Source organism: Hippocampus guttulatus, chromosome 2 (genome assembly GCF_054856545.1).
Source record: "Hippocampus guttulatus isolate MCC_2025c chromosome 2, RoL_Hgut_1.0, whole genome shotgun sequence".
Classification (NCBI taxonomy): domain Eukaryota; kingdom Metazoa; phylum Chordata; class Actinopteri; order Syngnathiformes; family Syngnathidae; genus Hippocampus; species Hippocampus guttulatus.
In genome coordinates this window covers 18,742,193-18,766,749 of record NC_141262.1, presented here as the reverse complement: position 1 = coordinate 18,766,749, position 24,557 = coordinate 18,742,193, and the positions used below count along the sequence as shown (strand labels likewise).

The 24,557-nt window shown below is 40.4% G+C and overlaps 1 protein-coding gene across 1 annotated transcript in view; it reads right to left on the bottom strand.

Annotated features, from left to right (window-relative positions):
* The window catches only part of slit3 (slit homolog 3 (Drosophila)), a 232,868-nt gene extending 211,557 nt beyond the window's left edge, over nt 1-21,311 (bottom strand). The window contains exons 1-2 of the mRNA XM_086100527.1: nt 20,708-21,311; nt 2,814-2,885 (exon numbers count right to left, since the gene is read on the bottom strand). Of these exons, the coding sequence (XP_085956653.1) occupies nt 2,814-2,885; nt 20,708-20,889 (254 nt within the window). The 5' untranslated portion in view covers nt 20,890-21,311. The remainder of the gene's footprint in view (nt 1-2,813; nt 2,886-20,707) is intronic.
* Nucleotides 21,312-24,557: the final 3,246 nt, after the last annotated feature.

Below are 24,557 nucleotides of genomic sequence, written 5' to 3'. Positions count from 1 at the left end.
TGTGAATTATATGCTTGGTTATTGTGCAACATTTGCTGAAAGCTACTATGATTATTTCGAGTCAAATACTCGACAGGTCGATTTAGCGCTGGTGTGTTTGGACATTGCGGATAATTTTGACACTGCTTCACAGCAATTTACTTGACATTTTGGATTATTTCGAGTCGAGTGTGTTTAGAGTGTGAGGTGCCTTTAATCATGTAAGAGTAACTGATAGCAAGAGCCATCACAAGAATTATGTGATGCATTGACTTTGAGGTTTAGATTTTGTAGATTATTTTAGCAACTGGCAGGGCAGGCAAGTGCTTCCCAAAAACCCTTCCAAAAAAATAAAAATAAATAAAGGATTCTGGTATTCTAGTCAGGGACGAAACCTGATGAATTATCGGCCAATCAACAGACATTATTGGTGGTCGTGATTACACAATGATTACATTCAATGGTTACATTACATGGCATGTGTAGAGTGTGTGTATTCGAGCGAGTACTTGCTTGTGTGTGTGTGTAGAATGTGTGTATTCGAGCAAGTACTTTTCTCAGACTATCTTCACTTCCACAAACCATCTCCTGGCCAATTTGCAGAGATTTACAGTGGGGAAATGTCACAGCAGTTTCTCACCAACCACATGAAACAAACCGCCAAGCCATCACTCTCTCTCTCACACACACACACACACACACACACACACACACACACACACACACACACACACAGCCCGTCCACACATTGAGTCCCTGCGATCGTTGCAGATATGCAGGGGTATACGAAAATGGCTCGCACTCTCGCACAGAAGTTTTCACACTGGCCGACGTGAGCACCAAAAGCCGCAGTGGTCAACAAATGTGCTTACAAATGAAAACACACACATGCATCGACTTATTTCCACTTCCCACCCCAGCTTGTGAAGCGGGTGTATTTTTATCTGCCAGCTTGTGGAGTGCGCCTATGTGATTATAGTTATTATGGGCCCTCTCTCACACTCACACACGCATACACACACACATGCACATACGCGGCGCACACGCACGCGCACACATCTAATAGGGTAGAATGACCTCCCTGTACAGAAAATATCTCCTTGAAAGAAAAAAGGATGGCAAGGGTTAAGATAGGACACTTAAAACAGACACAGCCCACATATATTTAAATTTACACTATAGTCATTGTCCCAGGACACACATTGAAAGAAAAAACAATTCAAGAATTAAGTCACTTCTTTCACCCTCCCCACCGCCCCGCCCCCAAAAAATTTCGAAATTGCAAGCTTTATTTTAACTTTTTTTTTTTTTTTGTAACCTTTTGGGACCTATGGGGAAGTATAAGATATGTTTCCTTTATGAGTTTTGTGTTTACGGCCAGCTAGCCCTTTCTTAATTCACGTTCTTGCCCATTCTTACATCCATGTGATTGCGTGAAATGTCAATCGCAGTCATTCATGAAAACGTAGTCTGCATTCAGTCGATCGATAGCATAGCATAGCATAGCAGTGGCCAAACGTCCTCTTTTACCCGGACATGTCCACTTGTTGATATCCCCTCCGGGCCTTTCACTGTTTTTCACATGCCCAGTTAATATATGTTTAATTTGACTGATGTTTTGTGGGAGTGCTTCTTAAAAGAAATTAATAATTATGAGAGGAGGCGCATACTGTTCCCCGCATGTGTGATGTAGAGACTGGCGATGGAGTCACCCGGAAGAAAAGGCAACGGCATTGTGTGTGGAGCAGGTGCGCTCAGTTACAAGGCCTGAGTGCCACAGAAAAGTATTTGCTGCTAAAATTGGATAGAATGAAGCCCCAGTTGAACAAGCAAAAAAAGACCCTTTAATTCGAATGTGTTTCACCGCTATGGTTGAAGTCACTGGCCCGAGACGTGCTTTACGATTTCGAGTCGGAGCTTTGGACAGGTACAACCAGAGGAGGCCTCATTTAAATTAGGGCCTTACAACATATTGAAAAGAATATTGTCATTGTGAAAATGGCACATGATGTGCAGAATGCAAAATAGATGCAATGAATTCATATGGAATGGTGTACAGTGATCCCTCGCTCTAACGCGGTTTACTTTCCGCGGCTTTGCCGTTTCACAGATTTTTTTGTGCATTTTTTTAAAATGCTTTTAACCCTTTAAATCAGAACGCAGAACCAGTGTGTCGACAGTACAGTATTTCCAAAAACTATTTTTTTTCTATGTTTTTTTTGTAATTGGGCCTGAAAACAGGTTTTGGTCTTAGATTTCATTGTATATATAGTTAAGTATTGTATAATAACTATAAAAAAATAAAGTTCACCACCTCACGGATGTCACTTATCACTGGTTCTTTTTGGAATGTAATCCCCGCGATAAACGAGGGATTACTGTACTTCAATTTAACTTTGACCAATCACATACAACCACAATTCATATTACCATCCAATAGGAGAATAGTTTCTAGGGGCCATTATTTACGCTCAAGAACTTAATTAAATCAGAATACATTCATATTTTTTGAGTATACATTCTGTATCTCGAGGCCGGGATGAGTGTCCTCTTTTTTTAGAGATCAAAATATGCTCACCCTAGCATAGCATAGCATAGCATTGCATAGCATAGCTTGCCAGATCACCATCTGGAGGGAGGGACCCGTCTCCAAAGAAAGGCCCATTAAGTAAAGATTTGCTCCATTAGGATGTTTTAATGAGGATTATTCTTGAAAACAAATTAAATAAGTAATACCATGTGAAGCGTTTTTGAGGTTAATGTGTCGAGTTTTCCTCACATAGCCCACCCTTAGATTTGATTACATCAACATTTTTATTCAACAACAAACTCACAGAATTCGAAGGTTCTTGAGGCCAGAAAAGTCCACCTTGGTGACCCGCGTGATGTTGTTTCTGTTTAGGTCCCTGCGGGGCAAAAAACAAGAAAAAGAAAAAATAAAATCGTTAAACAACGAACCTCAAAAGCACATTGAAAACACCAAAATTAAAGGTCTATCAGGTTCAACAAGCACCAACAAACAGTATGCGTTTTAAAAATGTAGCCCGACGGAGCGTGAGAATGCCCGGCGGCGTTGGGAGCCCACACACATGCATACCATCACAAGTGCAAACGAACCCTAGCCCTAACCCGAAGGTGTGCACTGCACAAAAAAGGGAAATAAAAGACTTTTTTTTTGCTGCACAATTTAAAAGCTGCTCATGTTTCCTGCCTGTCATTCAATCACATTACGATGTATACATCGTGTAGAATGAAGGGTGTGCATGTGTGTTGACTGGTCCCCTTTCTACGTCCGACTGTTTACTGAAACGCTGTCGCACAGAAGGAATTAGGCCACGACGCAGACAACAAACGCAATTTTCCCTCTTGTTTCACACACATACACACACACTCATGTATATATCAGCGCGTAAACAGTCTGGCTTTAGCCGAGACAGCCCCCCATATGCGTGTTTTTCATAACACACCTAAACATTTATAAATCTGATTTAAGCTCCATATTATGTTTCAAGGGGACTAATAGGAGCCATACTGCTGCCTCAGACGGGGTCCGCTGGTCTAAAGTGGGGTCCGGGGGGGGGTCCTCCGTGGGCTTGCGGTACAAATGTACCCTCCCTCTTGAAGTAGACGGAAAACAATGGGAGGCAGACAAGAGGATTGGACCAACCACGGCTTTTATTGATCCAAGCCAGATATTTTTTATTAGAAAAATGTTCCGACGCCACGCAAAAATGCCACAAAAGGGATACACAATGTTTGATTTATTTTGTGACTCAGGGAGCAATGTACAGGAATAGCCAAACATACACGAAGAAGAGCTTCACAACTACTGTAAGTGACGATGTAAGCTGCAGTAATATTTATCGCTCTTCACAGTGGATAAAAAAATATTTACCTCGAAGTTTTGCCACATTTTCTGTTGATGTACTGTTTTTGTTCAACATCTTGTATGTTGCTTGAAGCGTTATACAATACTGCCATATACATTGAGCTATCTGTTAGCCAGCCAGCGGCCTTTTGCATTAGTTAAGATTGAGCGTGGTTTGGTTTAATACAACGTGTAATTCGTTCCGTTTTATATTGACTTGGACAATCAATTTCATCTGGGAGTTGCATTAAGCAAATCAAAGCCTCTTTTACTAAACTTCTTGAGTTGAGTTCACTGCCCCCACACAGCATCTAAAATGTGTGCTCCAAGTAAAACAACATAAATAAGAATGGGTCACTTGAATCTGAAGGCAGTTCTTGACACAATCAGGATCCCTTCTAATATGTCAAAGCTTTTAACTTTCACTTTAAGCATTTAACTTTCTGCTTGTCACTATACATTGCTGGTATAGAAAGATATTTTTTGTAGGAAATAATCATTTCAGACTGATTTAAAGAAATTGGAAGGGCATTTTTTTAAATTTTATTCCATGGCAAAGTAATGGAAATAAATAGAATAAATGAATAAATAATACATGAATGTAATTGGCACGGTAGATACATTGCTCATGTATAGTTTTACCACAAGTTTCAGTACAGATGAAATTATAAATAGGGTTCCGTACATTTGTAAAACACATTATGTGTACTGTATAAGCTGGTTTCTAATGCGCCTCGGCACGTGATGGTTAGCTGTGTCCCACTCAGAATTGATTTTACACCTGTCTGAAAGCTGCCGTGCATTTTGATCGGTTATAATTTGCAAAGCGGGATTCAAATTTGGAAGTGCCGCAAAAATCTTGACATCTTGTGGCACAACCCCCACACACTAAATTCGCGCGCAATGGACTTACAACGCATCGCTCAGTGTGCGGCGGTCCTAACGTGCCGCAAAGCACTGTTTAGAAATCACTGGTACAGACAGTGATGGAAATCTGGAAAGAATCATAGAAAGGAGGAGGAGGAGGTTGAAGGTGAGACCCGGGGAGCATGCTGCCTCTGAAAAGGTCAAATGTGGTGAAGCCCAAAGTATGACATCAACACCGCAGGAGGGAACTTTCAACACCCAGACGCACACACCCCAACAAACATTTGTCTTTGCTGTTTGGAACAAGGTGATAACAAAAACAGACTGGTGAATAAAACTGCTTCAAATTATGCAGAATATCTTCTTTGAAATAAAACTCTACACAATTAAGGTTAACCTTCAATTTTCGCTTCCATGATTTTCTTTTTTGTCTCTTTCAAGTCGCCTCTCTTTCGCATGCCTTATCTTTCACTCTTCCTCAGTCGACTGAACACTGTCTCTAATCTGCTATGTGTTTTTTCTAATCTCTCCTCCCAATCTTTCCTTCGTTTTACAGTTGGCTACATTTTCCCCTCTGTGTTCTCTCTCTCTATATATCTATCACTCCATCCTTATCTCAATCTCGCTCGCTGTGGAAACTTGTGCTCGGCTGCCACGCCGCTTTGAAATAAACACAAGAGGCCAGGTGGGAAGCTGCTTAATAAATGGCGGAAAAACTGGATCCGGTTGAGAATCTGAGGAGTTTTTTTTTTTTTAATTAGCATGTATTTTTTATTTCGGATGAAGTGAGATAAGGAAATTACAGTGTCGCTGCAATGTGTTTGTGACCTGCCCTGCAGTAAAGTTTCACTCTCACTTTAACTGACCATCTGGCAGGCTGACAGCACTAACAACTACTTGTTGTGCGTTGGTGTGTATGTGTGCGTTTAGAACAAGAGGCGGGAGTCAAACAGCAGGTGTTACCGGGAAGAACAAACTTCACCACCCAACCACAAGTTGAGTGGTGCACACATGGAAAATGTTGGGGAAGGAAGGAATGCTTGACAAATGTCAGCACAGGTGACAAGGTCTTCCAAAGGATAGTGGTATAAATATTTTGTGACTACACACGGGGAGATGTTTCAGGTTTCTCTACATTAGTAGCTATTTTTCTGATGACTTAGAGATCTGTATACTTAGGAATTCTTATTTCGGCAAAATAACGAACCGCCATGGATGACCACGACGTTATTTTTATTTTAAAAAAAACTTCGTCAACTGTCAATGATGTACCAGTGTAGAGAAACAAAAACATTCCCTATGACTATATTTCAGAAATGTGTTTTTATTTTCACATACAAGAATAATTTTGTGATGAATATGTTGTCTTGTCTTCCAGCTTGTATCATTCAAAATTTCAGTTTCATTTGAAAAAACACACACATGTATTTTTTTTCAGTTGTTGACATTCGCTAATTTAGCCTTTTTTATTTTTTTGTCAGAGGATGTTAACAAAGCTATGGGAGGATGTCTTGATACTGTGTGTCATAATTTGTCATTTTTATTTTTCTCCATACAAGCACACAATTGGGAAACTATTTTACACGTTTTTTTGTTTTGTTTTTTTTACATGATGTCAAATCATTAAGTGGTACTAGTGATGGCATAGTGGTACACTCGCCTGACTTTTTTCCAGGCAGCTTGGGATCGTTTCCCACTCGGTGACGCTGTGGCTGTGGGCGTGAATGTTTGTTTGTCTCTATATGTGCCTTGCGACTGACTGGCGACCAGTTCAGAGTGTAGTCTGCCTTCCACCCAAAGTCAACCGAGATAAGCTCCACCACCCCCTGCGACCCTGTTCAGGATAAGCGGTGTTGAAAATGGATGGGGGGATGGTTTTGTTTTGTGTATAACTTACGGTGACAAAACTGTTTTTATGTTTTACTTTTGTCCAATGTTGATCTCAGTTGAGTTCGATTAGGATTTCTTCTTTAATCAGTTCGTAACGTTAGCAAGGCTAGGCCAACACATTTTCTTAGAGCACAGCCGAACCAATGCTAGCTAGCTAGCTCTTAAACTCTACATTTTTGGTGTCCACACATTTTTTTCTCTTTGAGTTAAATCAGTACTTCTACTTTGACTCAATGAGTTTTTTTTACACAACTTGTGTTTTAGTATCGAGCGTAAGTAGTTTTGCCACCTCTGTAGGGATGAGGCTGAAAGAGGAATCATGACTTCAAATGGTCTTTGGCTCTTCATCCTTCTCATCTACAACATGTCTTGTTTGCCTTTTCTTGACCTTTGAGCTTCTTTACTTCCTCTCTGTCTGGGACAAGTTTCCTCTCTCGGATATTTCACTCTTCCTAGGAGTGCAAAAATGTACCAAAAAAATGGGGTTCTGGACTTCCTGCGCTAATCTCTTGTTAGTTTTTCCACAAAGTGATTTTGATCGCTCCTCCTTTTCTTGCTCTCAGATAGGTATGCTCAATTTCGCTCTGGACAACTTTCAGTCGCGCAAAGGAATCCTAATTGCCCATTTCCTACCCCCACGCCTCCCCCAGCCCCTCGACCAGTTCTCAGTCATGTCCATCACCGGAGGAAGGAGAAGAAAGGGCTGACGTCGAGACATAAAAGTTCAACTGGTGGGTTATGTGATGTAACATTAGCTGCTCACGCTAATGACAAGTATGATAAAGTGGCCTTGAAGGGAGAAGACCTTGACACACGATGTCCCTAAAACTTTAGAAAAAAAAAGGCCTACTGGAGGTACGAAAAGGTCACAGAATTCATCTTGTGTTTTGTGTAAATCACATTGCATCATAATTTAAGTGAAGCGCATTGCAACTTAATGCAGGTGAATTTTAATCAGAATTTGAGTGAATCACAATCCATTGTCACTGAAGGGAACACATTGCATGACTGGGGTAAATCGCATGGGATCATAATTGGAGTGGATCGAATCATATTGCATTACAACTTATTATATCATCATTGAAGTAAAACACACTCTTTTATTTTAAGTGGAGTGAATCCCATTGTAATTTGAATTTATTTCATTGTATTATAAACAGAGTAAATCACATTGTAGTACATCACATTGATGTATAATAATATGAGCGAACGAGATTGAATTAATACTGTTGTGAATCACATCATAATCAGAGGGAATGGTACGGTATGGTTGTTGAAGAAAATTTGTTTTGTGATTGTGAACTGCATCACATAATTGGGAGGGAATCGGATGACGCACATCAACCTAAATCATGGCAAACGTATGGTAAACTTTTCAAGAAAAGAAAAGTCGTAATAACGTGCTACTGGAAGATGTCACGGATGTACAAAACAATTCAGAAGACCCCATCAGATATTGAATACAGATGCAACTGTTCACGACATCCAGAAGCAACAATCTGAGAGACCGCATACGGCCATCCGCCCAACAAGACAAGAACAAATAGTGGAAATCCTCCTCCGATCCGCAAAGACAAACTTGCAACAATACGTTGGCAGTTTAAAAATCCCAAAGTTGAGTATACGTTGAAGTTGAAGAGAGCTGCGCATTGAGCAGATGAAACTGGCAGAAAAAAAATGTCAAAGCCAACAGATGAGACAGAGTTGCAGTGTTGGCATCTGGCTACTGACGAATGTTGGGGAAGGGTGGATGTACACCTGGCAACTGTTTCAAAGAAATGCAATTTATGACACCTCTTCAGAAAAATCAAGAGAGTGCAGCAGCTTTCTCATCCGACACGATCATGTCCTACTTCTTCCAAAAACATACCATCCTTATGGATTCATCAAAGCGATTTTGTCATTCACTTAACAACGGGCTGACGGACCACCATCTTTTGGCCTGGCAGAATTTACATAGAGAGAGTAAACATTTGCAAACACCACTGAAAGGAATCTGCTTGGCCTTCGCGGTTTATTGCCGTCACAGCACGACAACGAGATTGTTCCTCGTGTCGCCTTTGAACATTTCCCAGAAGACGTCTGGCGTGGACCTTTTCAGCTGGACGGTCTCGGTGCTTTGTCACAGGCCGGAATGCGTGGCGTGCCAAAGGAAACGAACGCAAACCCGAGTCAACCTTCCGTCCAAAAACAGATGAAAGGGGAGACAGGACAAAGAAAAGAAGTAAAAAGTCGGTGGCATTTATTTTTTTTTGACTGCAGTCTCAAGGCCAATAACTTGTACTTCCTTAAAGGGACAAACCAGTCTTGGTCTTCACGCGTCGTTGCGTTGAAACAAACTGGTTGACTGCTTTGCTAGTGCAGTTAATTTGGTCAAATGTCAACATCGAAACCAGAACACTTATTTTAAACAGACATAATTGCTAGTGCATGCCACCAGCTGGTACTGTGCTGTATCAAATGTATCCTATCAAAATTAGAGTGTATGTTATGAATAGGTGAAGAATTGGAAATGGCAAACACACATTCAACAAGATGAGATCAATCTTCTTCTTCGCCAAATCATTTTATAGTCTATCAATTAATTTGTGGGAAACTATTTTCAAAATGGAAAAATGTGAACAGTTCAGCCTCGGTGGGGGGATGGCAAGAACTAGAGCGTCTGAGCAACTTTTTTGACAGACGCAAAATGCAAGTGTGAATGCCGCGGACCAAATCACGCAATAGTTGTTGCGGAATTTGAAAGGCTATTTTAAAAAATGTTTTTTTTAAATAGCCTTTCAACAGAACAAAAACACATTTGCGGCAATGACTCTTTGTAATTTCTCAAACAACCTAGACTAAAGTTATCTGTAACCCAAGACCAGGAAGCTCTGTGTTGCTCAGTTCAGATATGTCACTCCAACATATTTCCTTGATACAATTACTACTTTAAAATTGGCCATGGCTTTGCTGCTACCTTGTGACATCATGAAGTGTTCTTAGGAGTACACGAGAAAGCCGCAAATAGCAAGAGAATACGTGCCGCTGAAAAAGCTCAAATAGGTGAAGTCATGAAGAGCAAACCGCGATTGGCGGTTAGACTCCATCCATTTTGAACACAGCTTATCCTGAACAGGTTCGCGGGGAGTTGCTGGAGCCTATCCCAGCTGACTTCGGGCAGAAGCCAGACTATACCTTGAACCGGTCGCCAGTCAGTCGCAGGGCATAAATAGAGACAAAGAACCATTCACACTCACATAGACCCCCGTCACTGAGTGGGAACCGATCCCATGCTGACTGCACACAAGTCAGGCGAGTGTACCACTACAGGCGGTTCTATATTTTTATCAAATTATTTGGCAGCTTGTGTCACCGCGCTATGATGTCACGCTAACGCCAGCCCACCCACACATTCCTTGCTGGAAGCCTGATCAGGATTTAGCATTCCAAATGAAACCCCAAGTCAACTGCTTCGTGGAAACATGACTTCATCGCCCAATTTCCAGTCCGTGTTGATTTCCCTTCCTCTGTGCCGTGAACGCATCTTGCAAATTCAGCGTCTTCGCTCGGTCACACGATTTACAGTGTTATTTTTTTTTGTTGTTGTTGTTATTGTTCTTATTGCCGCAAAGCGCTGTCCTTTTGCCAATGTCTAAGCACACCCCCCCCCCCCCCCCCCACTCAGCCTGAAGACGGCGAAAGTCAACGTTTGGTGACAAAAACGACGAGTGGACCATATAAAAAGAGAGCCGCCCCGGCGAGTGTCCCTTTATTTGAGGGTGGTGAGCTAAACGAGCTCGTAAAACGTCGCTGTGTTTGGTTAGCGGCGTGAGTTTATAGGGTGATTCGCTTCTGTCTGGATTTACTCATGCAGGACACCATGGCGGTGCTGCCGCCTGTGTTTTGACTGGTGCGAGGCCCTTCAACAATGAGATGTTTTCTCAGTGCAGACAGATTCAAACAAGAGAAGCATTACTGATGAATAGGGAAGGTAGTCATCAGTTGATGGCTCGGGATCAATTGGGAAAAATTGATCGGCGATGAGTGGTGTACTGAAGTGTTGAGGCAAAGTGGAGTGCACTACTTGGCTCTAACCTGCAGAGGTGCTTTTGAATCAATTTTTAAGATAAGATAAGATAAGAAAACCTTGATTAGTCTCGCAATGGAGAAATTCCCAATTCACAGCAGCAAAGTTATGAAAGGAAGAAGTAGAACAACAAAATATAGGAGCTGCTGGAAAGGCAGCCACTCACGCGGCGCCATTTTGTAGTCAAAATAACAAAAATAATTTCCACTAGTTTGCGGATTTCCACGGCGGCAAAACTAATAGCCAATTTGACATCTGCATTCATGAATCTGTAAAATCAATACAAATAAACTGGACTCCAAATTTAAGATGTATGAATAAATATATGCATACAAATTCTAATTAAACGGGAAAAAATATCAATGATAAATACAATTACAGTGACTCAGGACATCAGGACATCAGTCAATGCAGAGTCTGTTTTCATGGTTCACTAAAATAAAATAGACTAAAGTCAGTCTGAAGTGTCATTTAATGATTGGAAAAAAATTAAATACCACAGATATAAACCTCTTATAATGAAATGTGAATAAATAGATAGAGATAGTGTGTCAGAAAATGAAAATATACTGTATATTTTTTAAATTAAACTAAAATTTAATGAAACACAAATTTGGATTAACATTACTATATCTATATTATATTCCATTTATAAAAATCTAAAATATGGATATATCTTTTTTCTAGAAAGCTGAAAATCTAGAAAAATGTTAAAGCAAAAAATAAATATGTAATTACATTATTTGGAAAATAATTTTAAAAAATTGAATGTGAGTTAAAATATTTATATTTATTATAATTAAACACTTTTAAAAAACTGTTGATAATCAATCTGGAGTCCAATTTAATTCAACTAAAAATGTTTTGTTTTAAATACAAAATTTACTAAATTAAAATAGTGGGACTGGCTACAATACAGTGCAGTTCGACCAAAAAGGCTGACTTGTTAAGAAGAGTCCACATCGCGGAGCGGTGACAAGAAACATCTCACTATCTGATGTGACCCTTGACCTCGGCTACCTTAAACATCTGAAATCTCTTGCTGCGACGCAGGACATTAATACCCACCGGCGGGCTTGTCGGCTGCAGACATTGAAAGCTTAACAAGCAGAGGGAACAAGAGAATGTGTTGCTTTGGTGACAGCCGCCAAACAAAACAGTGGCCCGCCTTGTTAATGTCAAATTAATCCAAACACAGACACGTTATTTTAGCGCGCGCACGCACACACAGTCCGTCTGTTCCACCATTCAAGACAAAGACGGCAATTAATTGCATGTTATGTCAACTTTTCCATCAAACAATTGCATGTTTGACTCACGATGTGTCCATACACAGTGTGTGTGTGTGGGGGGGGGGGGGATATTTTTGGCCCGCATGTTATATTTGCACTGTTAATGATGCTTACACCAAATGATGGGATGTGATCTCACAATGTGGTCAGAAAGAAAAGTGCACTTTAAAAGCAGCGCTTTGGCCAAAACGAGGGGAAATTTGTCGTATATTTAGGCTCAATTGAGGAAGAAACTGTTTGTTTTTAGAATTTGTCATGTTTTGGATGACTGAACGGGTCAATACATCAGAAGAATGGAAGTTTATTTGTTCATTAGTTAGTTATTAAGGATGATTTATTAACTGTGGATGATTCCACTGATGGCAGAGTGACGGGAAAAATTCATGGAGCCGCAACTTTATCCAGACCCCCATCAAATTTCATGAGTTCTACTCTAGTATATGGGATACACTTTTGCGGAGTTTTGTGGAAATTGGTTACATTTTGCAAAATCCGGCTAAAATGACCAATGGAACAACAGTGATCAAATCAATGTTGCTTGTGTTTTCACTTTTATGCTTAAGTTAGCAGAAGAAAGGAGGGAGGGGGGAGGGGTTTTGGGGGGGCGTACTACTAATACTATTAAGATAAATGTTTGAAACACGTGGAATCAGACAGCTTCGGGTTAAAAAAAAACAGCCCTCTTACAATATGCACACATAATACTACTCAGAAAATAAACAAATTCGACTCAAAGGAGAATTTGTGTGTGTGTGTGTCTGTGGGGGTGTGTGTAATTTGAGGGCAGGGCTGAACGATGTAGATTTTTTGGAGGGCAAAGTGATCGATAGGCAGGATAAAATTACTAGAACCGATTCATTTAAAAAAAGATATCACAAACAAATTCACTTTGGTCCTTTCACAGTAACAAAAATAAAGATATTAATTTCCAGACAGCTGCGGGTGGCTGGTAACCAGTTCAGGGTGTACCCGGCTAATTGTCGGATATTTGCCAATTTTTAAAGAACTCTGCTGATTATAATCGGGTGGGCCCTAGAAGAGAGTCTACTCTTTTCCTTTGGTTGATTTGATGTATGCATTGTCACAGAGCACAATAAGCTGTGCGTCCTTTGTAAGAGCAAACAAAATGTTCTAAAATGGCTGGCAGTCAGTGAGTGAAACAATGTTAATGAATACGGGACAATTATAACTCCTTCAATGCCATTTACAAGTACACTTGTCAATTATGGGGTTGGGGGTTTTTTTCCAATCGGGATGGGTACTGTACATTTCAAACTTGGAAACAACTTTAATGATGCACAACCACCAGTAGATGGCATCAATGCCCATGTTTGATATGAGATCAGCACAGCTTGAGTCCACTGGGAGACAACGACCTCTTATGTAACCTACCTTTTTTTCTATTCCTGATTATAAAAGAATGGAAAAAGGCAGAATCAAACTTGTTGATGAAAAGAGAGTGCATCCTTTCTTCTTCTTTTTTTAGATTCAGTGTATATGTCATAATTGAAGACAATATTCTATTATGACAATATACTCTCAGTCTTGCAAATGTGAAAAAATCTAAAACAGCTGTCACTCTATGTGTTATTATCATGAATCAAAGCTTGAATGAATGAATCAAAGTGCCATCAACAGCTTGCAACAGAAACACAAAACAATTGGAAGAGTCACAAGAAAGGCAGAGATGTTGGTGTCCTCGGTTGTGTGCTTTTTATGTTCCGGATCACGTGATGCAACCTGGCATTTTGATTGTCCGTAACATCATTCACTCACAATTTACATTTCGAATCCTTCATGTGCGCCAGTATGTGGGAGCCTCATCCTGTTGTGTGGGGTGCAGTTTCCCAGAAAGGCCGAAAACCAAAATTTGCTTTAGCCAGCTGGCCGGCAGAGTGGCACAACAAGTCATGAAAGAGAAGGTCAGCTGGAGCGTCACCCACTGACCTACAAGCACATGCACAAACTTTTTGGTTTGGCTTATGTGCATCAAACAGTTGGCAACCGCAGGATGATCAGCGGCATAATAAAAAACCTGCTTGTGGCTTTTTAAGTAGTAGTATTAAAAAAAAAAAAAAAGTCTGTAATAGCAATAAGCATAAAATGACATCAGCGCCACACGGCCCGCGTTCTCACTGAGGCGCCCCGCAAACACGCACAAGTGCAGTACAAACAAAAACATGGCGAAGGCTTCCAAAACTCAAAGTGAAAACATTGCGGTTGGATGTAAGTCTTAAAAAGTCTCAACAGTCCGTGTGGTTGTTCGACTTAATCGGGCCTCGCGCAAATTCCGCTCGCCACCGTGGAATGTTGCCAGTGTCTCGCTCGGAGGAGGGTGTGGCACTTCAGAGAGCCGGCAACCAATCAGAAGAGAGTTTTGAAAAGAAGATAGAGAGGAGGCTCTCGTGAAAGTACTCTTTTTCCCCACTGTCTCTCTAATTCCTACTTAATTTAATAAGCATAATCAAAGTATTTTCATCCATTTTAGCACAACAGCTTTCTCTTTGCCATTCAGTATTTTAAAATAACAAGCAATTGCTCCATTTTTTTTTAAATTCCATTATCAATCAAAACATGTTGTTCACTGACCTCCTTGCACAGTAGTGGCAACAATTTGAAACTAGCATCTCTTTAACAAAACTATAACATTCGAGAGCGTGAGCTCGTGTGTCTTGGCTAGGTGGGTGTAAATTGGACCTAAAAGCTCTCTCGGCTCCTCAGTTAGGTTAGGTCTATTGCCATCCCTCACCGTCCCCCGAATTCCCATCCATCTCTTCATCCCTTCTCTTAATTACATGCAAATGAGGTCTCAAGTGGCTTCCCAGGGGAGGGAACCTGAGAAAAGTGACAGGCCTGAGGAAACATTCATGTGAGTGTCGCTGGGGAAGAAAGAAGAGGTGAAGCCAGCTTGTTAACCTTCCAAATGTTCTACTGACAGTCTAAAAGAAAAGGTTTCCTCCTGCTGGCAAAAGGGGCAAAGTGAATGTGACGCTTTGAAAACCAGGTGCAAAGTGGCTAATTTGACTGAGCAGGATTGTATGACTTAACTTATGACTTGCTTAACTGATGTAATGACTTGACTCACTGCCAGAAAGCGCTAGCTAGCGATGAAAGTGGAAATGGCTGAGCCAGCCTGCACTCTGGGTATGGTAAGTAGCCCTCGCGGTAGTCACATAACATTAGCATATTCGTTTGAGAGCTAACATCTATAGCTTTGACAATCATTCAAAGGCAAAATGCAATGGGGCTAGTAGAGCATCGTGGCAATCACGAACATATACTGCAGTTAGCAAGCCTGTTGTTAAAACCAAGTAGGGTCGCTAGCCTCATATTAGTGTAGACAGTTAAGCTTGCCAAAGTCTCAGCATAAATCGCCCTCATGTTACTGGCATAATGGTAACATTCATAGTAATGAGCTAAAAACACAGCTGATACAATCAACGATCCAGCCAAGAGCCAATCGCTAGCTTTGTGAACTGAAGTGAAGTGGCTAAGCTAGCAAGATTTACTCATCTATTATTAAATATACGAGACCTTCAGACAATAGCCGAGAATGCAAAGAGGTCAATTTGTAAACGGTGAACTCGAAATATGCGGGTTCCACTGTATACAATATATAAGATATGAAGATACATTTGGAGAACGTTTGCACATGCCAGAGCACATCCTGTGCTGTTATTGGTCAGTCTGTGTTTCGGGTGGTGGCTTAGGTGGTCGAGTGGTCATTTCCCTACCCGAAGGTTTTGCATTTGATCCTCAGCCCTTGTGACCTTGTCAAAGTGTCCAAGAGCAATACAGTGAACCCCCCAGTTTCGGCTGATGCGGCATCATCAGTAGGTGAACAAGGAGACATTGTTAGAAGTGCTCCGAGCAACTCGAAGTGAGAAGAGCACTAGACAAGTGAAAGCCTATTTACCATTTAAAATGTCCATTTCAAGCTTTGTCTGGGTAAACATTTTCAATTTTGATTGACTCTCCCCCTCTCCAGGCAGCCGAGCCGGTCTCCCGTGGTTTTCAATATTCCACGGCAGGTTATCCAGGGGTTATTTTCACCACCATTGACTTTTATTCCCACTTCCCTCCCCCTCTCAACCTGTCTTGTATTTGTAGCCACTTCTGGGAGCCTCTTTTTTACATTTGTATTATCCAAGTGCATATATATGGTTTGAACTAGCGATTAAAAAAAAAAAAAGGAGGGTGAAAATAGTGCTAGGGAGGAGTAGGAGTAGCCCCCCCCCCCCCAAAATGATTTTCCACTGGGAGATAAACAAGAGTTCCTTTCACAAATGTATATATCCAATATGCCAACATTAGTTTGGGGGGGTGGGGGGGGGGGACAATGAATAGGTAACAATGTGAGCTTCATTTGCACTTTCTATACGATGCCCGATTATTTTATTGACTGTCTCCAACCGACCGGCTCTGAAAACAATTGTTTACTATTCATGATCTGCATAGTCTGGATGACCTTTGGCACCATGCTGCCTGTAACAGGTCAATTTTGGTACTACATCGGGTATTTTGTTTAGCGGAGGACACTCCCGATTGTTGGTGGAAATATTATGTGCGTGGTGCACCATGGTGGTCATCTGGAGTACAAAATGCACTATGAACCACAGTTAAGCGGGATAGGTTCATACCAATAATTGAGGCTCATCAGATTATTTTGAGCAATTATCCTGTGGTGTCTGCGTTCAGAGGCTTTTCTTACAATAACCGCTCTGAAAATGATTGGAAATGTTAAACCGCTTGCCTTTTACCATCTGAATTGTCTCAATGCCATTTGGCAGGGTACACTCGTAAACAAACGTGCTAAATTTCAAGCATGGCCCGATGATCAGATGTCTGTGTTCCGATAGCGTTCCCTCCCGGATCTGCTTCAAAAACTTAAAATCACAAGTTTTGCACCAACAAAAGTCGCTGCTTCATAGATAGTTGGACACAAACAAGTAAGTGTTGTGTAATCGATTATGAAATTGATTCATCCTGGTTAAGACGTTCAAAATCTGTATGTGAATAGCCAGGTCATGACTCATTGAAATTGGCAACCAACGAGTGTGGTGGATCAATTTATTAAAATATGCATGAAATTAGAAACAAGTGTCGCTGGAAGCACATTGGGTGACAAAGATCCAACGTATCGCTGTTTTCCATTCACCATCGCAAATAAACAACCGCCGGGGGACCGAAACCGCAACACATCGTGTGTGTTTAAGCAAGATTTTGTGCCAGGCTGTGAGCGAATGTGACAAACGTTGTCATCCGACGCGGTTTGCAGACGCAGTGGAATGAAAAAGGATGGCTTTGTTTCTCTCTTCCCATTGAGCATCACATCAAGTAGGTGATACAGTTGAGTGAAAAGTCTTCTAGAAATGCTTGACTGGGATTATGACGTGTCGGGAAAAAGTGAATTATTCCAAATGCGGGTACTGCAATATTAGCTCTTTTAAAAATCGTCTCTTTTTAGCCGATAGGTTTTTAATCCACATTAACACATTACAACATACAGACAAAATAATGACATTCAAACATCCGCACCCAGCAGGAAAAAAATAAATGAAAAAAAAAAAAAGATTTTGGAAGATTTTTTGCAAATGCTCTGACTCATCTCTTTATGCTAATTCATCGGTTATCTGAATTTTATGTTGCCTAAAGAGCCTAAAAAAAAAAATCCATCTCCATCAGGCCCCACATTACATCAAGGAAAAAGATGAGTGAGAGTGGCAAAGAAGGCCCCAAGTTTTTTGGGGAAAAAAAAAACAAAATTCATGCGTTGCATCCTATTTGATCACAATTATTACTGTATGTTTTTATGCAGTACACTCGGTGGGGATTTCTGGCATGTGTGGTATGTGCGGCCACACAAGTCGGCATTTTACATGAATCGGGTGTTCTATTGGGACCACGAAAAGTAAAGCATTGGCATTTGTAAAGGAATTTGCAACCCCTTGTGGAGGCACGAGGAGATTTCAAGGATTTTGGTAATCACTATTGACGACGTCAATGAAGGTTGGGGGCGCTGGGAAGTCAGCATCAAGTTGGGGCGGGGGGCACGGTTGGTTCTTGCATAGGGTGTCATTTTAAGGGTTGGGACTGCCACTGAGTACAATACTGACGATTATTCAAAAATCGTATCCCAATTTTTTTTTTTTTTTACTTAAGTAGATGAATGATATTCCCATTCATTTCAATGATGAAAAAGGATTTACGAGTTGCACACATAATTGATGCCCCCCAACTCCCCGCTCCTCAAAAAAACAAAACAACAACTTCTACTACAGTAAATGCCTATAGATACCATAAGATGGCATGTAAGGACAACTTTTGTCTCAATAAAGTTCTTCAACGATTCCTTTGCACCAAGATGCCTCCAGAAGGTGCCGAATTGATATTGCTGAAAAAAAAATGTTTTTCTGCAAATTAGTGAATGCTGAAAAGTGAAAATACAGAGGCTCACTTCACAGGGACTAAACAAGACTCAACATATTTTCGATCCAAACAACAAAACTGCAAAAAATAGGGAACAAATTAGTGGATAGGAAGTGATTCCAAACAGCCTTGGAACAACCACTATTTTTTGTTAATGCAGCATTTGAGAATATTCCTCAAATCCCCCATTCAATCACAGCCTGCTCTCATTATTTATTTTAAGAGTCAAAATGTCTTTGGAGAATTGCTGTGTAAAAGCCAACAAGTCCCTGAAGGTCACACAACTAAAGGAAAAAAAAACTTTAAAAGAGGGGCCCCAGGCTGGTGGCGCGATAAGTATTTTGTTAGCGGACACTTTATCAGGTATGTTTGCATAATGTAATGGAATGCGAGTTTATTAAGTACTTAAAGGCTTAAACTGCCATAAAAAAAACAAATGCCCTTTTTGGTGGCCTCAACAGCAGCAAAATGCACTTTTTTTGTCAATGTACACAGCTTGATGAAAATATGTCTTTTAGGGGTCCTGAATGCAAGCCCCAGAATTGTAATCAGTCGCAGCCCCTCCCTTGGAAGTTAAATCAGCCCCAACTCCAGTTACACCGATAGACATGACATTTGGGAGAAGCATCTCTCCCAACAGGGTGCACAAAAAAGCCTCGAGGACCCATTCTTAAAGATAAACAGAAAGTCAGTTATTTTGGTTTTAAGCAACCATTTGAGCGAATTTCAAAATTCAATATCAGACAATACCTACAACAGAATTTATTCTATTGAGCCCCAATTTGAAGCGGACAGATGAGCAATGGGAAATTGTGAAGCTTTTCTTGCCACATCCCAGACCCACAAAAACCTCAGTTGTGATATTTTTGATGGCTGTTTGCAAAAAAGCGCAGCACATCATGGTTTTTTTTCGGGGGTTTTTGTATTTGTTTTTGTAACCCAACTCTCGTATTAGATTCCAATGACTGTTCCTAATAAAGTGTCCAGTGTTTGCTCATGCATCACAGCATGCAAACCATATCAGTGCCCCACTTGAATCCTTTGCACTGATTGTGTTTGTTGTCTCTGGCTCGGCTGTGTTGTGGATCGCCTGCGGCGGCTTTTTGAGGGGGTTTCACCATTAGCATGCATAATCACTTCCATATAGCAGCATAGGTGTGTGCGTGTACATGCGTGTGTCACATCATCGCATTGCACTCAACAGGTTGGGAAGGCTTCCAACTTTAGCTCGTAAAACCAAGTATACTAAAATAAAATCATGCAGAATACTTTCACCAACACAAACTATCAACCGTGTGCCTGATTGATCAACTACAATAACTCAATGAACTAGGTCATTCTGATGATTGTGTTCATTTTGGGTCGACTACTTCTGTTTGCGGAACCCTGAAAAGAAAATTATTAGAATTATTTTCTTTTGAAAATTATTAGAATCATTATTTTCTTTTAAAAGTCAGGTGTATTTCATCGATACTGGTGATAACAAATTGACTTGGAGAACTTTTTCCATTTAGTTTTTCCATGTTAGGGTCTTGCAGTTGGAAAAAGTTGCATTTGATTCATCTAAGGGGCAAATCTTTATTGATAAGGATCAAAAGTCTTAAAGTGTACTCTTAAAAAAGTCAAGTCTGTTTCATTCACTTTAAAATGCCAACACAATTGACAATATAACACCTCCCACGCGATGTTCTTTCATGTAGATCAATTTGGACAAAGTTGCATTTCACTTTCAAGGTGCACATCTTAATTTTTAAGAAAAATGAAACAAAATAAAAATCTAAAGTGTATTCATAAGTGCCAAGTCAGCATAATTTCATTAAATCTAAATCATAATAAGAGACTGAGAACTTTTTCACATCAGAGTTTTGCCAAGAAAATGCTTCATCTTCCAACTGTTGGATTTAGGTAAATTGCATTTAAATTTAACTTGGCGAATATTTATTTGGGGCAAAAAAGAAAAAAAACTCGCATTTCCTTTTGAAAAATCTAAATCAGGACTGTCGCCTTTAACTCTAAATGGTGATTTAAAAAAAAGATGCTTAAACATTTTTTATGTACAGGTATATGTGTGTGTGTGTGTGTGTGTGGGCTGGGGGATAAACTTCAAACTGTTCTAAAAGTTACTTATAGAGAACTTTGTGGGGGGTAATGCATGTTACTCAATTTTTAAGTAGCAAATCTTTATTTTTAATCGCATGCTGACTCAAATCTTGACAACAAGCGATCGATCCTTCAGTTGCACAACATGGTCATGTAAATAACTCAAAGTGATTTACGCAAATGCAAGGACGCAATCATTTGGTGCACACTTACAAGCGCTCAGCTCCGCGCGGGATCCCCTTCGGTACCGTCTTGAGCCCCAGACCCTGACAGTCCACATGGGATCCGGAGCAGCTGCACTTGTGCGGGCATGCGTGCACGCTGGACACACACAGAACCAAGACCGGGGCCAAGGAAAGAATCCAAAGCCAGCTCGGTTCGGTCCCCCGAGGCATGATATCCACTCCGATTGAATTCAAACAAGAAATCCTTGCGGCTGTGATTGAAAGTTGGATCTCCAAGCGTTTTTAAAAAGAGAAAAAAGTTCCACCCCAAGATCGTAATGTGTGGAACCAACACTTGAGTTTTTGCTCAGCAAGTTAAATCACATTAAAAAGGAGCAAATATCAACAAAAACGTGCAGTAAAGAAGTTCACATCCATCCCTCAAGTTGATGCGTAAAGTCTCCGAAAGTGGAGCCCCCCCATTCAATTCGGCAAATCAGTACATCCAAAACTTCTCATTCGGAGAGGTGAAATGTTTAGTTTGGGGAGGGGGAATAATAACTAGTAGCATCCCATCCACGGCTGTGCGATAAAAGATGTGATGTCATCAAAATAAGAAGAAAAGAATGAGAAGGAAAGAAGTCACCCGGAGTGAAGTTGAGAGGGAAGTGGCGCAGCGCAGACTGCTGCGCGCTGAAGGTTTGGAGCAAGGACACCCCCCCCCCCCCCACCCCACCCCAACCTCCTTTCATTCCTCCCCCCAAAAACATCTCCTCCCTCCTTCTCTCTCTTTCTCACTTTCTCTCACACACAACACTCAAACTTTTAGTATCCCCCAAAACTATTAATAGAGGCATTTTGTGCCATTCAGTTTTTGTTTGTCCAGGCCATTGTGGCCACAGGTCAAAACTAAATTCACATAAAATTGGAAAGTAATGGACATGTTGATTTGCATCCCACATTCCCTTGCGATTTTTATGTCAGCCACTATCTCACTGAGCAGTGAACAATTGTGTTTTCCAAGGCAGCAAAAGTTGTGTTCACGTCAAGAGTTTGTCAGGATCCGGTTCAGGGTCAGTGTACTTTTTTTGAACATTTTCAAAATTTCTTTGCAACGAAATAAAACAAACTGTTGGCGAGTGTTAGGCGAACATTTGCGACCTTGAACAAACCCAAACGAACTCTGACGTGAGCACCAACAGTCGCAATTGTTTGCACTTCACTGGTAGAGGGGCTTTAGATTTGTCCACTAGCTAGTTTGCGTCCCCCCGCCCCTTGAAAGCATTTAGGAAAATGTCAAGGGCGCCTTGCTACTGAAATGAGAAGATGCCGGATAAAGCTGTATTTGAACCGAAGTTAATGCAATGCATTGTTAACATTCCAACCTAGATTACCTTTCAATTTCTAGTGCTGTGGAACCTTGGTTTTATTGATCTGTTCCAAAAAGTCTGTTGAAAACTCAATTTTATGAAAACCAAAGCAATATTTCCCATTGAAAAGAATGTAAATCCTTCTAATCTGTTCCAGACACCCAAAAGTATGAACAAAAAGAAATACATTTGGCACAGAATGCCTACGGTCTAACATACAGAAAATAATGTCAACTGTTGCACATGTGCAGGAAATGCTTTGTGTGGGTTCTTGATTCCAAGAAATGAGTGGCTGAGTCCCGCAGTGAGGTGGATGAGTTTGGTCCGCACCATTTTTGAAACAATATAAACAAAATGTTGATGAGAAATCATGGAAAATAGAATCGTTTGAAAACCAAGGTTCTATTGTATTTGGATTTGTTCACCATGGCGTGCATATTTTTACCCATTCTAATCCTGCAACAACTTTTTACATTTTTCTTGCTCCTGAAATGATACATGATTTCATGTTGAGTATTGTGCCTTAATATAATTTAATAATAAATTAAGGAAAGACCTTCAAATTCTAAGCATGGAGTCAAAGATCGTATTTCTGCAGAAGTGCTGAGCAACTTACTTTAAGTGCTGTCATATTGGATAATATGTCTTAACCGAAGTACTGCAAAAATCTGAATGGTATATTTTTTCATTAGTCCCGAATCAAATTAAAAAATTAATATTTACAAATGAAGTTGCATGTCTCCCCTGCCCCCGATCCCACTTCCGCTGTTTTAAAAAATGCAGCAAGATTTGAAAGGTTGTTGTATTCTTTTTAACACATTTTAACTTATTATTCAGCCTAGGTACAGGTTGGTACTCTCTGACCTAGATGTAAAAACAAAATGTCTCATAATATTGGCTTTAGGCAAGTGGAACCTTTTATAGGACCATGTAATATGCTAATCAGTGTACATTGAAATACTTGCATTTTACCGACAAAAAATATATGCATTTCACCCATTCATAAAAAAATTAATATAATTAAAAAAAATTAAATGTGGCCCGTGACTCCGGAAAACATACCCACTGCATCGCTATTGATGAATACAGACTGACTTTATTATGGTTAAAAGAATGTTTAATTAAATGCTAGATGCCAAAAACAGAAAAAAAAACTACCACCAACAACAACAAAACAGTGTCTTAAGTGCTTCAATGACAAGGTGAAGGCTACTGGAGTTTTAAAAACGTGTCTCCTTGACGCACTTAATTGCTTAAACTGTCAGCTTTCAGGATGAAACAAGATTCTAGTGTTACAATATTTTCTATTTACTGCTCCCCACAACGAGTTGAGTAGCCACACACACTATCAAAAGACTTGACGGTGAAGTCTCTCCCTTCAGCTTGTTAAAATTCTGCTGCCCCCTATTGGTCAATCCTCCCCATGCACCCTCCAAGTTGTTGAGCCTCTCATTCAAAATCACGGTGATCAGTTAAATTGAGTTTGAGGGCGGTGGGAGGAATGTAAAACCTGAGTTGTCTAATGGAAAGCTCATAAATACTGCAAAGCCCGCGAGCAACAAAGTAAGGCATCGAGTGCATCACGGCGGGAGCGAGGCTAATTAAAACATTTGTTTCGCTGTTGTGTGGACTACTGATGAAACCTGTGGCAGCCCCATTACGCTACCGGTTAAATTGCTTCAATAAAAGATTACACTACATAATGGATTTGTACAACTTTCAATAAAGGAGTGACTTTTCGAAGTCATTAGTAGTGCAGAACGTGGAATTTCAAGGCCATGATATTAGATGTCAATGTAATTCATTGTTACTGGAGGAATGGTCTAAAGCACATTGTGATGAATTTTTTAAATAATGTTTATTATCTTTTTTTATAAAATGGGCATATGCGTGCTTACTGTTTTTATCGTGTGTGGTATCACCAACCAACCTGATTATGCCCAACATAGCACACAACTCATAACTTGGGCTTGATCGACAACCTTTTTTTTAAAGGCCAATTATGAAGTCAAGCAAATGTAGCAATACAGCATCAGTGACACAAATTCCAACTCAAACCAAGCATAAATTTGCAAAGATGTGTGTGTGTGTCCAAAAATAAAACGACTCACCCTTTGAAGACTTGGAACAGGGAAGAGGAACTTGTTTGCAGACAGAGCAATACAACCACTTTGCGGTCACTGGTAGCCCTGTATGGTGACATCACAAAAGAAAAATGAAAGATAAAGCTGTTGATGTCATCCAATGTGATTGATTTGACTCCAAATTTTTGCCAAAAGATGTGGGTGAATTTCAAATTTGATGCCTTTCAGAGTGTTCCAGTACACTCTTGGACCGTGTTAGTCAAAACCAAGCATTATTCTTCTTCTTATTATTATTATTAATGGTATCAAAGGCCGCTTTCTTAAGAGAGATCATACACATAGCCTTTTACACACAAAACCTGCCACAATTTTCTAAACTGCATGTCGTCCCTCCACCATTTTATTAAAATTTCCCCCTTGCGGCACAGCCACTTTTATTATTTCA